Source organism: Oncorhynchus nerka, linkage group LG14 (assembly GCF_034236695.1).
Source record: "Oncorhynchus nerka isolate Pitt River linkage group LG14, Oner_Uvic_2.0, whole genome shotgun sequence".
Classification (NCBI taxonomy): domain Eukaryota; kingdom Metazoa; phylum Chordata; class Actinopteri; order Salmoniformes; family Salmonidae; genus Oncorhynchus; species Oncorhynchus nerka.
This window is the reverse complement of record NC_088409.1, coordinates 36,627,802-36,640,653: the sequence shown is the minus strand read 5'-3', so window position 1 is coordinate 36,640,653 and position 12,852 is coordinate 36,627,802. Positions and strand designations below refer to the sequence as shown.

At 43.8% G+C, this 12,852-nt stretch overlaps 1 protein-coding gene across 4 annotated transcripts in view; it reads right to left on the bottom strand.

Moving 5' to 3' along the window:
- Positions 1 to 3,017: 3,017 nt before the first annotated feature.
- LOC115142196 (triple functional domain protein-like) overlaps positions 3,018 to 12,852 on the bottom strand; it is a 168,928-nt gene continuing 159,093 nt past the window's right edge. For 2 of the 4 annotated variants that reach the window (XM_065028032.1, XM_065028034.1), the window contains 12 exons: positions 12,770 to 12,847; positions 11,906 to 12,097; positions 11,538 to 11,715; positions 10,426 to 11,207; positions 8,883 to 9,130; positions 8,521 to 8,662; positions 7,653 to 7,680; positions 7,127 to 7,289; positions 6,818 to 6,939; positions 6,407 to 6,686; positions 5,963 to 6,101; positions 3,018 to 5,783 (listed from right to left, as the gene is read on the bottom strand). In XM_065028032.1, the coding sequence (XP_064884104.1) occupies positions 5,226 to 5,783; positions 5,963 to 6,101; positions 6,407 to 6,686; positions 6,818 to 6,939; positions 7,127 to 7,289; positions 7,653 to 7,680; positions 8,521 to 8,662; positions 8,883 to 9,130; positions 10,426 to 11,207; positions 11,538 to 11,715; positions 11,906 to 12,097; positions 12,770 to 12,847 (2,910 nt within the window). In that variant the 3' untranslated portion in view covers positions 3,018 to 5,225. Of the gene's footprint in view, positions 5,784 to 5,962; positions 6,102 to 6,406; positions 6,687 to 6,817; positions 6,940 to 7,126; positions 7,290 to 7,652; positions 7,681 to 8,520; positions 8,663 to 8,882; positions 9,131 to 10,425; positions 11,208 to 11,537; positions 11,716 to 11,905; positions 12,098 to 12,769; positions 12,848 to 12,852 lie in introns of those variants that run through there. The other 2 variants (XM_065028033.1, XM_065028035.1) reach the window with 2 other exon arrangements.

Sequence of the window (12,852 nt, the reverse complement as noted above, 5' to 3'; positions counted from 1 at the left end):
AACATTGTTGCCGGTGATGTCTGGTGAGGACCTGCCTTACAACAGGCCAACAAGCCCTCAGTCCAGCCTCTATCAGCCTATTGCGGACAGTCTGAGAACTGATGGAGGGATTGTGCGTTCCTGGTGTAACTCGGGCAATTGTTGTTGCCATGCTGTACCTGTCCTGCAGGTGTGATGTTCGGATGTACCGATCCTGTGCAGGTGTTGTTACATGTGGTCTGCCACTGAGAGGACGATCAGCTGTCCGTCCTGTCTCCCTGTAGCGCTGTCTTAGGCGTCTCACAGTACAGACATTGCAATTTATTGCCCTGGCCACATCTGCAGTCCTCATGCTTCCTTGCAGCATGCCTAAGGCATGTTCACGCAGATGAGCAGGGACTCTGGGCATCTTTCTCTTGGTGTTTTTCAGAGTTAGTAGAAATTACTCTTTTGTGTCCTAAGTTTTCATAACTGTGACCTTAATTGGGGCGCAGGGTAGCCTAGTGGTTAGAGCATTGGACTAGTAACCGAAAGGTTGCAAGTTCAAATCCCTGAGCTGACAAGGTACAAATCTGTCGTTCTGCCCCTGAACAGGCAGTTAACCCACTGGTCCTAGGCCGTCATTGAAAATAAGAATTTGTTCTTAACTGACTTGCCTAATTAAATAAAGGTATAAATAAATTGCCTACCATCTGTAAGCTGTTAGTGCCTTAATGACCGTTCCACAGGTGCGTGTTCATTAGTTGTTTATGGTTCATTGAAAAAGCATGGGAAACAGTGTTTAAACCCTTTACAACGAAGAAATTTGGAGTTTTACGAATTATCTTTGAAAGACAGGGTCCTGAAAAAGGGACATTTCTTTTTTTGCTGAGTTTATATATATATATATATATATTTTAAATTTCAGTCATGCTCAGCAAATATACAACAAGATACAGCTATAAAGATTTCCATTGTTGTTACCATCCAGAGCGTCTTGCTGTAATTGACTGACACAAGGTTCAGAATTGCCATGATTCACTTATTAAACACCAGCTCAGTATGCCCTCTAGTGGGGAAGCCAGTGTGTGCGTTTGAGTGTGTGTGTGTAAACATTGAAAACAGTATTCGGTCTCCCTACTGAGATAAAATCTCTGAAGAACACCTGAGCTTGCTGAGATGCATCAGTCGCTGTGGTTGCATGCAAAGCAGATGCTACTTTCACTCTAAGAACAGCTCTGTTGATTTCACATCTGATAAGGCAGAAGGGAAGAACATTCGCCACACCTCGGGTTAAATACAAACACAGGAACTGTCCCTAAACAACCCTCAAATGTAGAACTTAAAAAACATCCACACTTGATACATTGCTACAAGAATATTGAGTTCAACATGATTAACTGAACCAAACATATAATTCAAGATCAATTCATAATTTGAGCAATCAATAAGGTTAAGCAGATGATTTTGGACATTAATAGTTCATTGACATTTGCTGATGGGGTTAACATCTATGATCTTTTCCGGCATCAAATATCATAGTTAAGTCCGTGTGCTCTGAAAGGGAAAGGTACATCACACCTACATGAATTGGTAATCATTCTAAAAAATCATGAATGACCTTGGTTTGAAGTGCCTGTTGAAATAGATGTGGGGGGAAGAACAGTTCAGTAGTTTTTCAAACACATTTCCAATGAATAATCTTTGGTGCAAATTGACTGCACAACGCCTGCACCTTGGAGATAAGATCACAGACTCACTCTGGTTTCTCACATCTTGTTTATCATCGACAGAGATCTGATTCTGATGAGAAACATCTAGTTATTGTGGACACCATTCACACCTATTCCGTTTCCTTCAAAAACTGTCAACAACAACATTATCAACCATGTTGATCTCAGATATAAATGTTTATAAGGTTATAATTAGGTCAGTCTACACCACTTGCAGTGCCTTCACACTACTTTACTTTTTCAGCCTGAATTTAATATAGATTCAATTGAGATGTGTCACTGGCCTACACACACAATACCCCATAATGTCAAAGTGGAATTCTGTTTCAGAAATGTTTACAAATTAATAAAAAATGAAAAGCTGAAATGTCTTGAGTCATAAAGTTTTCAACCCCTTTGTTATGTAAACATTAGTAAAAATGTGCTTAACAAGTCACATAATAAGTTGCATGGACTCACTCTGTGTGCAGCAATAGTGTTTAACATGATTTTGAATGACTACCTCATCTCTGTACCCCACATATACAATTATCTGTAAGGTCCATCAGTCGAGCAGTGCATTTCAAACACAGATTCAACCACAAAGACCAGAGGTTTAACAATGCCTCGCAAAGAAGGGCACCTATTGGTAGATGGGTAAACATTTTAAAAGGCAGACATTGAATATCCCTTTGAACATGATGAAGTTATTAATGACACTTTGGATGGTGTATCAATACACCCAGTCACTACAACGATACAGGGGTCCTTCCTAACTCAATTGCCAGAGAGAAAGGAAACCCCTCAGGGATTTCACCATGAGGCCAATGGTGACTTTAAAACAGTTAGAGTTTAATAGCTGTGATAAGGAAAAACTGAGGATGGTTACTCCACTATACTGACCTAAATGAAAAGATGGAAGCCTGTATAGAATAAAAATGATTCCAAAACATGCATTCTGTTTGCAATAAGGCACTTAAGTAAAATTGCAAATAATGTGGCAAAGATATTAGCTTAATGTCCTGAAGCATTATGTTAGGGGCAAATCCATCACAACACATCACTACCAGTCTTCATATGTTCAAGCATGGTGGTGGCTGCATCACGTTATGGGTATTCTGGTCATAGGAAAATATTGTACAATCCAGGTGTTCAAAGCTCTTAGAGACGTACCCAGAAAGAGTCACAGCTATAATCGCTGCCAAATGTGATTCTAACATGTATAGACTCAGGGGTGTGAATACTTATGTAAATTAGATATTTCTGTATTTCATTTTCAATACATTTGAAAACATTTCTAAAAACATGTTTTAACTTTCTAATTATGGGGCATTGTGTGTAGATGAGTGAGAGAAAAAAACCATTTAATCAATTTTGAAGTCAGGCTGTAACACAACATGTAGAATAAGTCAAGGGCTATGAATACTTTCTTAAGGCACTGTACATACATAAATATTAAAAAACATCCAAGGGTATGTTCCATACGTTTAATGGCAAAATAACTGAGGACTAAATAAACTATTTATAGCAAGTCATGTGTAAACATAATTTCTGTACAAAGAAATATACATGCAAAAGTAAAAATAAGTCATTTAACATTCAAAATGACGTAGTATGTATCAAATATGAGGAGGTTACATCCAGGTTCCCATGTTCGTCGTCCATGTATGTACAGCTTTACACGTGAATAAATAAGAGGACACAAAATGGGACTGTACAGGTTAACAAACACATTCATTGTATCACTGTGACTACTGCCTTGACATAGACATGAAACTCTGATAACCTTTTCAAGCTTAAAAGGAAATACAGCTACTTCGTCCGCCTCTCCAGATCAATTGACCGGCACATTAAAATCCGTTTGAACTCATACAATGATTAATTTACTGAAAGCAGCTAGGTCATGGTCACCCTCAGATAAAGGTTAGGGTAATAGCGCCGCAACGCCCATGCACAATTATTGCAACGTTGGTACAATCTTCAAACCAAAGGCTCGGCAAAGAATGCTACCCCAAGTTTATCTTCAGTTCAACCAAGATGTTGATCATTGCAACACAATGTCTAGCAAAATACATAACTTAAAAAGTCAAACAAACTTACACAGCAATCACCACTTTGTGCACAGCTTGAGAAGAGAAGTGTTTGAAATGTTAATTAGGTAAGCAGTAACAACCAACCACTAAACAACGTTCTTACAACGCTAATAAATAAAGCCACTGTGAACCAATGTAAACATCTCTAGGTTCAGCATGGTTTTCATAACTTAACATGGTACATTATAACATATTTAAAGAGAGTAAAGTACACTAAACTTTGGTATAGTTACAGAAAATAAAACAAATACAATGACAAACTGAAAGCATAAGTGCCAATATAGATACAAATCTTTTTTCTTATTTTACATTATTTGCGAAACCTGCATTTTAGGTTTCCAAGATATTAATACTGAACTTAATACGGAAAAGAGTAACACAATACATACATCTACTGCAGTACCAGGTACGTACATGCCTTTTTAGATTACGGGTACAACACAAGTCTTCAGAAATAGTTGCATACATGTTAAAGCTGCAACGTTGCACATGAGAAGTTAACGCAAAATATGAGTGCATTGATAGAAGTATTTCTGGTAGTGAGGGTTTAAGTATTTTGACTGGCATGAGGAGGAGCTGGTCTCCCTCACACCTCTCTTCCATTGGTAGGACTTACTACTCAGCTAATGAAACAGCGGTTGAGACAAATTCTTCAAAATGAGAATGAAGGCAGGAACACATTATTTACAAAGTAAGGCGGATGTATCAGAAATCTAAAGAGCTTTTCCAATAGTGTTATAGCTTTTTGTTGTTTGTTTGCTTGTTTATTTCTCTGCTGAGGTCTGACTAAAATAGCATAATTGTACTAACTGTTACGGGTCCATACAATAGCAAGGCCAGAACAAAGCATTTGCCTATTTATTGTAAGTTAATCAACTACAACTACACTGAGTTTGGTCTCCAACTGGTTCTAGAAGTAGTGTTCTGAAGCAACGACCCTGTGAGGGTCGGTGGTGCTTTGTTCATATGTCGCATTCATTTTTGTTTTCATGCTTTTTATTAATAACCTTTGTTTTTGAAAAGGTATATGAATAAAGACATTTCTTTGTTTCTTCACTATACATTTTCTTTACAAAAAGTAATCTCTCATTACAAAAACAATTCTTATATTCAACCAAAAGTAACCCGATATTACAGTAATACTATCCAAACACAAGGCTTACTCTCACTGGCTCTCGAGAAAGCTTTGTTCTCCCTGTTAGTGAAGTTTTAAATACTTTCAAATAGTTCATACTTTTGTGCAGGCATATAGCCATCATCCATACAAAGGTGGGGATGGAAGGGAAGTATCTAAATCTCTTGGGGGAAAAAATCTCAGTCAAAAATATTCAAAGCAGTCAGCAGTCAGCAGCAGCAGGATGCTGGGTAACATAGTTCTAATGAAGTGGCGTAGTCGGCTGAGAGAGGATGAGATCATCATTGTGACTCTGTGGTTTCTGGGTACTGTAGTTCTCTGACCTGCTCATATCTGGTTGAGGAGTCTGCTGTGAAGGAAGGTCTTGATGCTGCCCACGGGCCTAACGTCGTTCTGGTGTTTCCGCCGCTCGATGAAGGAGATGAGTCTGGAGGTGTCGATGCACCCTGGGTGCTGGTTTTGTTGCTGGTGGGAGTCCCACGGCTGCAGCCAGGGCTCCTGAAGGCAAGCGGCGGCAGAAGGTCTCCGGTCCGGCTCGCCCTGTAGGAGGAGACCCACAAAGTCCCTGGCCGCCTGGCTCACACCCTGGAAGTAGTCATGGGGGAAGCTGAAGTCCAGACGACAGATGTTCAGGCATGTCTCCTCAGCGCTCTCGTCCAGGAAGGGAGATGCCCCGCTCAGTACCACGTATGTCACAACCCCCAGGCTCCAGAGGTCAGAGGTCAGGGAGACGGGCTGGCCCAGCACCAGCTCCGGGGCTGAGAACTCTGGGCTGCCCAGTAGGGGGTGGATGTAGTGGCCACTGTTCAGCTGGACGGCGTCTCCGAAGTCTGTCAGCTTGACCACGGGCTGGGCAGAGTTCTGCTCCACTAACACGTTCTCAGGCTAAAGGGATACACACCGATACCCACGCACATACACGCAAAGAAAGATATGATTAAGAATTTACCCATGATGGGAGTACTATCTTTGCTTAAGAACAATCAGTTAGACATCAGACTGTTTCATACAGTACAAAATCACATTTAACTCCTACTCTACATGTCACAGCCTTTGTGACTCACCTTCAAGTCCAAGTGAGCTATCCTCCAGCTATGCAGGTAGTGTAAAGCTTCTAGAATGTCCCTAAGGTACAAGGCCACCTTCTCTTCAGTGAGGTTACCCCAGCTGACTATGTAGTCCAGGAGACGGCCTTGATCAGCCCTGCAGACACAAAGCACCAGAGCACCAGAGAGAGACATTAGCCCACCGATATGGTAGATGTACAAGAGGGCTGCTTCACATGATTCAAAAGCACAGTGAATAAATATATATAGTAATATATTGTTCAAAAGGGTAATTAATACTATTTCAATTCAGGAATTGTAATAACAATTTTCCTCAATAATCATAATAAATACAGTGTGTGCATCCCAAATGCTATCTATCCCTCTGTAGGGTACTACTTTTGATCAGTTATAAGGGAATAGGGTGCCATTTGGGGCTCATCCACAGTTTTTCTAACATACATCTCCAGCACTAGCACGTAGCTGGTGGCTGTCTCGAAGGTGTCCAGCAGGCCGACCAGGTGTGGGTGTTCCAGACACTGTAGTATCCTCAGTTCATGGAGCACCTGCTCACGCCGCATCAACCGCTTGTTGACATGTTTGGCTGCCACGGCACGCTTGCTCCCACGCTGGTCACAGCGCTTAGCCACTGAGAACCTCCCCCTGCCCAGTTCTGTGACCTCTGTGTAGAAGGACTCAAAGTTGTTCTTCCAGATCACTTCACTCCCATCGTCAGAGGCCTCTGGGAAAATAGAAACATTGAATGTTAAAATGCAAAAGTACTGAAGAAGTAGTGTGAATATAGAGGATATACTGTGCCCCCACAGGAGTCTACAACTCAACTCAACTTAATCTAACTCAACAGTGACTAACCTGAGACTCTGAGGCTGGCGGAGGATGACACGCTGCCCACTACGTTGGTTGCAACACAGGTGTACACCCCATCATCCTCCACAGACACACCCATGATGAGGAGAGTTGCCTCGCCTGTGTCACTGCAGATGAGAGAAGGGAAGTTTCAACAATAGCAACATTTCCTTTAATTCAACTGCAACAGAACATTGTCTTCCAACTGCTAAGTCATTTTAACGCGTTGCAATGATCACTGCAAGTCCCTCTGGACAAGAGTATCTGCTGAATGACTCAAATGCAACGTAAAATGTCATCACTGCCGATGTGTACCTGTAGGTGATGCTGTAGTGTCCGTCGTTGCTCAGAGTGCTGTGGTCAGGTCCTCTCCAGGTGACCGAGGCTTTTGGTCTTCCACAGACCTTACTCCTCAGAGTGACTCTCTCCCCCAGGTTACAGGTCACATCACTCAGAGGTAGCAGGAACTCTGGGGGTACTACAGAGGTGACAGACAGACAGACAGAAGACACGTGAGTTTGACTATGTCACATGCTAACTAGCCTTCCAATATACTAGCGTCCTGTCCATGGGGTGTACTTTCGTTTTTCCAGCTGCCTCACGCTACAGAAACAGGAGACAGGCTCCTTGCCCTACACACTGCGCTGGCTCGGAGGAGGTTACTTACATGCAAACTACACAATCCCACATCTGAGCTACCCAATAGACAATAGAAAGTATGCAGTACAATACAAGACAATAACAAATGGTCTTATTGAACCCCTGGATTGTGAAAATATAGATGTGTCATTAAATTACTGTATAGTAAAGCCCAAGCAAAAACATTTAAATGTATACATACCATCATAGATGTAGTTGGGGTTTAGAAGCTGAAAGAAAAATATGAACACAAATAAGTTTCTTCTCCAAATTTGTTTTAACACAAAGACATGAAATAATTACACAAATTACATGAATCCATTAAATGAGGTTAATGTAGAGAAGCTTTAAGTTTTACAGCCATACTGAGGTTAACGTAGAGGGGCTTTAAGTCTTACAGCCATACTGAGGTTAACGTAGAGGGGCTTTAAGTCTTACAGCCATACTGAGGTTAACGTAGAGGGGCTTTAAGTCTTACAGCCATACTGAGGTTAACGTAGAGGGGCTTTAAGTCTTACAGCCATACTGAGGTTAACGTAGAGGGGCTTTAAGTCTTACAGCCATACTGAGGTTAACGTAGAGGGGCTTTAAGTCTTACAGCCATACTGAGGTTAACGTAGAGGGGCTTTAAGTTTTACAGCCATACTGAGGTTAACGTAGGGGGGCTTCAAGTTTTACAGCCATACTGAGGTTAACGTAGAGGGGCTTTAAGTTTTACAGCCATACTGAGGTTAACGTAGAGGGGCTTTAAGTCTTACATCCATACTGAGGTTAACGTACAGGGGCTTTAAGTCTTACAGCTATACTGAGGTTAACGTAGAGGGGCTTTAAGTCTTACAGCCATACTGAGGTTAACGTAGAGGGGCTTTAAGTCTTACAGCCATACTGAGGTTAATGTAGAGGGGCTTTAAGTCTTACAGCCATACTGAGGTTAACGTAGAGGGGCTTTAAGTCTTACAGCCACACTGAGGTTAATGTAGAGGGGCTTTAAGTCTTACAGCCATACTGAGGTTAACGTAGAGGGGCTTTAAGTCTTACAGCCATACAGGTGATTATCAAATCAACTCTACCTTTACAGAAACTTTATTAGTCAGACAGTCTTGAGACTTGCGGTAGCCGTTTTCCATCTTATATTCCTTCCTGGTCTCCTTATCTCTCCTCTCAGACTTTCTCCTGATGCGGAGTGCTGTGTGCCACGAGGATGACTTCCTGCTCCAGACAAGAGAATGAGAAAGAAAGGGGAAAAGAGAGAGAGAAAGAAAAAGGAAGAAAGAAAGAGAAAAGTTTAACTTGTGATTTCTACATCTTTGTCTACTGTTTCACATTTATGATGGCAGATCTCATGATGTGAAAATGGAACTGTCTTTGGGATGATAAAGCTTTTCATTCATTCAGGTTGGTACATGGAGTAGCAGCACTGTCTGTCTCTTACTTGATGGTTCCTTCGGGGAGGTCGGGGATGATGGTGGAGGTGTGACCCAGTACGTAGCCGGGGATCCAGCCCTCGGCGGCAGGGCCCTGCTCGGTGGCAGCCCGGAACACCAGGAACATGTTCTGCTGATTGGAGGCCAGCATCTGGACCACCTCGCCCTGGGAAACACTGATCTCATCCTCCTTCAGGGCCACGTAGTCCTGGGTCACCAGCATGGTGCTGATGCTGCTGCTGCTACTGCTTTCACTCTGGAGGAGGGGGAGGCAGGGGAGGATGGGAGGCAGGGAGGCAGGGGAGGATGGGAGGCAGGGAAGGGGAGGATGGGAGGAAGGGAGGCAGGGGAAGATGGGAGGCAGGGAATGAAATAGAGTCAGTAAGGGTTTATAGGTATGGTTACACAAAGAGAGAGGCATAGAGAGAGGACAGACAGACAGACAGACAGACAGACAGACATACAGACAGACAGACAGACAGACAGACAGACAGACAAATGCACGTACACACAAACTGACTCTAAAAGACTAAACAAATTCAAATGTTATGGATTTGATTGCACATGGGCATCATGTGTTCATCTGTTTATATGCTAGAGCTCATGCACAAAGAAGGACTCATTTCAAAGCATTCATTACAAAAGGTTCAGAGAGTAGAGTGAGGAAAGTCATACTGTAGCAACTAACATCTGGTTCCTACATGTCTCATAATTAGACCTTCTCATTTGTAGAAGCGAAGACAAGCTATCCAGAAGTCAGAGAGACAGAGGAGAGTTAACACGGAGTGGGTGTCTCTCAAAGACAGTGAAAGTAGAGAGGAAACAGTCCGTTTCAGGAGAGAGAGCCTGAAATAAAGTTTGAAGTGAGGCCAAATGCATTTGGTGTGAGTCAAATGTATTCAGGGGCAAGGCAAGGAGAGAACGGGAACAAGGATGTGTCATCAGTCCCACAGAACCAAGACAGAAACTAAGCAGCATGGTCAGAGCAAGAGCTAAGAGAAAACAGGAAAGGCGGCAAGCGTTTCTTTTTACATCAGAGCTCCTCTTCTTGCAGGCAGGTGAAGTCGAAGTCAATATCAATCTTCCATTATATCAGCATTAATTTGCATTTAACCCATAAATGCCTCAATGGTTTTTCAGATCAGACCACAATAGGCTGAAGCAAAGGGACAGCAAAAACTCAGGTCATGTCTAGAAAATGTAAGAGCCAAGACAGAGCTGGGTGTGTGAAGTTAGGGAAGCAGAGGCAGAGAGTCATACTGGAAACACTTACCAAGGGAGAGGAGAGGACACCAACATACCGTACAGCAAGCTACTTGCTAGTTACTTGCTAGTTACAGCAGTTAGCTGCTGTACCAGCCAAAAACACACTGTTAGTAGAGTCTGAAAGACAGCAGGAAGGATGAAAACTCACACCATAGGCAAGTTAGTGTACTTAGATAGTTTAGTATGCACTTGTGGTTCCGATGACCCAGGAGAACTTCTGGTCAGCCAGTAAGGTTAGTAGGGACTAAGCCGGACAGAAGCCTGGGACTCGAGGAGGGATCTTACCCCGTTACTCTGCGTGGACTGTAAGGACTGCTCACTGGTGGAGGAGCATGTGCTCATGCGGTCTATATCCTTGCTGTGGGTGGAGTGGCGGTGGCTGTGGCTCTCCCTGTGGCCCAGGGTCGAGTCTCCACTATCACTGTGGTAGGAGAAGGAGCCAGGCCGGCTAGCTGGGGAGGCTGGGACCGCGGTGGACCAGAAAAAGGAGCCTTTCTGGGCTGGGCTGCCCGGGATGAATTCCTCCTTTATGGGGCAGGTCAGAGGAGGGACTGCCCCTACCTGAGGCTTGGCAAGATTCAGAGGGGCCACAGCCAGCCGTGGGATGGGGATCTGAGGGTCCTCCCCAAGGTAGCTCTCCTTGAAGCTGCCCTCAGCAACACCCAAGGACTTGCCATTGCTGTTGCTGCTGGTTCTGCTGCGGGGCCGGGGACCCTCCAGCACTCGCATCTTGGGGACATCTTGGGGCCCCAGGTCCCCCTCTGCATGGTCAGGAGGACAGGGGGTCTGGGAGGAGGAGGGGGGTTGTCGGGACCACGTACCTGCTGTTCTGTCCGGACCGTCAGACCCCGGGGGGTGGTGGTGGTGGACAGGCTGTGGGATACGGGAGGAGGGCTGGGGAATGCGCGAGGGCCGGCGACTCTGGGGGCCACACAGAGAGTTACTCCCAGGGCCCACTACGGAGCTGCTGCAGCCACCTCCTGCCAGGCCACTGCTGCTGGGGGCCCCCAGGCCTGCTCCACTTGCCCCCACGTGGTTCCTCTGGTACTCGATAGGGGATGTCAGTGCTGGGGGACACAAAAAGAGAGACAGAGATAGACAGACAGAGAGAAACAGTCACCTCAGTGGTATGAGTACACACTGTCTAGCTATGAAACAAAAATATAAAAACATTCGTAGCATTTTGCATTCCAGTACATCATGCTATAGTTCATATTATGGTGTGCTCTAAACACTTATTTTCTCAGAACGTTGATACATTCTATGGACTGGATGACTACACAGGGAGACAGATGAAACATTGTAATCATATGATATGATTATGCTGCCACCTGGGAGAAGCTAGCATAATATCACTACACAGTTACACAGATGAACTGTGATGTGTCTTTTTTTACCATTGAGAAAGTTGCGCTGGCTCTCCAGGATCTGGGTGATCTGGTGGACCCACATCTGGCTGACTCCAGGATTGGCTGAGTGCATCACGTAGGTCTCCACACCGCCACTGGATGACCGGGAGGTCAGGGTGAACTTACAGGGGTCATCTGGGCTCTCCTCCAGGCCCAGCCAGCTCACCTGGACACACACACAAGATGTAGGGGAGAGGAGGGGATGTGAGTGTTTTCAGAATTAGACAACTATTCAAATGACTTTGGCACTTAAGGCAATTACTATCCCAGCAATGTCCAGCCCATAAAAATCCATCCACTGTAATATGATCTAAGTGGATTGATTAAGGGAGATGATCACGATCGATGCCCCATACCTTGACACTGTTCTTGAAGAGGTATCCCGGCTGGGAGTAGCCTTTCTTCTTGTCCAGGGGCTCACTGAAGATGACGATCTGTTCGAAGAGGAAGACCCTCCTCTCCTTCATCCTTGTGAGTAGCCCCCCGTCCTGATCTGATACCATGAAGGTGTCCTGGAGCAGCAGTCTGCCTTGGGCCACAATCTTGCCCTGAATGGGGGAATACCAATGTATTGCCTGGCTGGTTAAATAAAGGTTTAAGGCCCAATGCAGCCGTTTTATAACCATATCAAAATATTTCTGGGTAACAAGTAAGTACCTTACTGTAATAGATTTCCATTCAAATGGGCAAAAGTAGCTTTTAGCAAAACTGAAAACTAGCTGTTATTGGCAGAGAGGTTTGAAACTCTTTGTTATTGGTCGATTAACCAATTTACACATGGTGATGTCACCATGGAAAGCCAAAACTCCAACACATGCAAACCTGTTAATTAGAAGGTTATGTGTAGATTGTATTTTGAAATCAAATTTGTTCACACTTTTACATTGTCAGTTTAATATAAAAAACAGGAAAACAGAATTTTGACTGAACTGGGCCTTTAAATAAAATACATACAAATAAAAGGAGAGAGGACAGCCTCAGACTCATTCTTAGCCAATCAGATGAAATATGCATATTATATACATAATATTATATAATACAACGAGTGAAAATAGAGAGAGAGAGCAAACCCAAGCATCATATGATCCATGTGACTTAACGGCTGAAATCAAATTTAAGTAAGCTATTTTGGAGAATTTGTGACCTTCTAAACTGAGCCAGATCGAACTGAAAGACCACATTCTCTATTCCCTGAATAAGATAGAGCCCGTGAGTCTTACGTCAAAGCCTTGGAGACGCCCAACGTTCATCATGTCGTTGCATCTTTTGGGCACAACACACATGACCTCCACCGCTTTCTGGG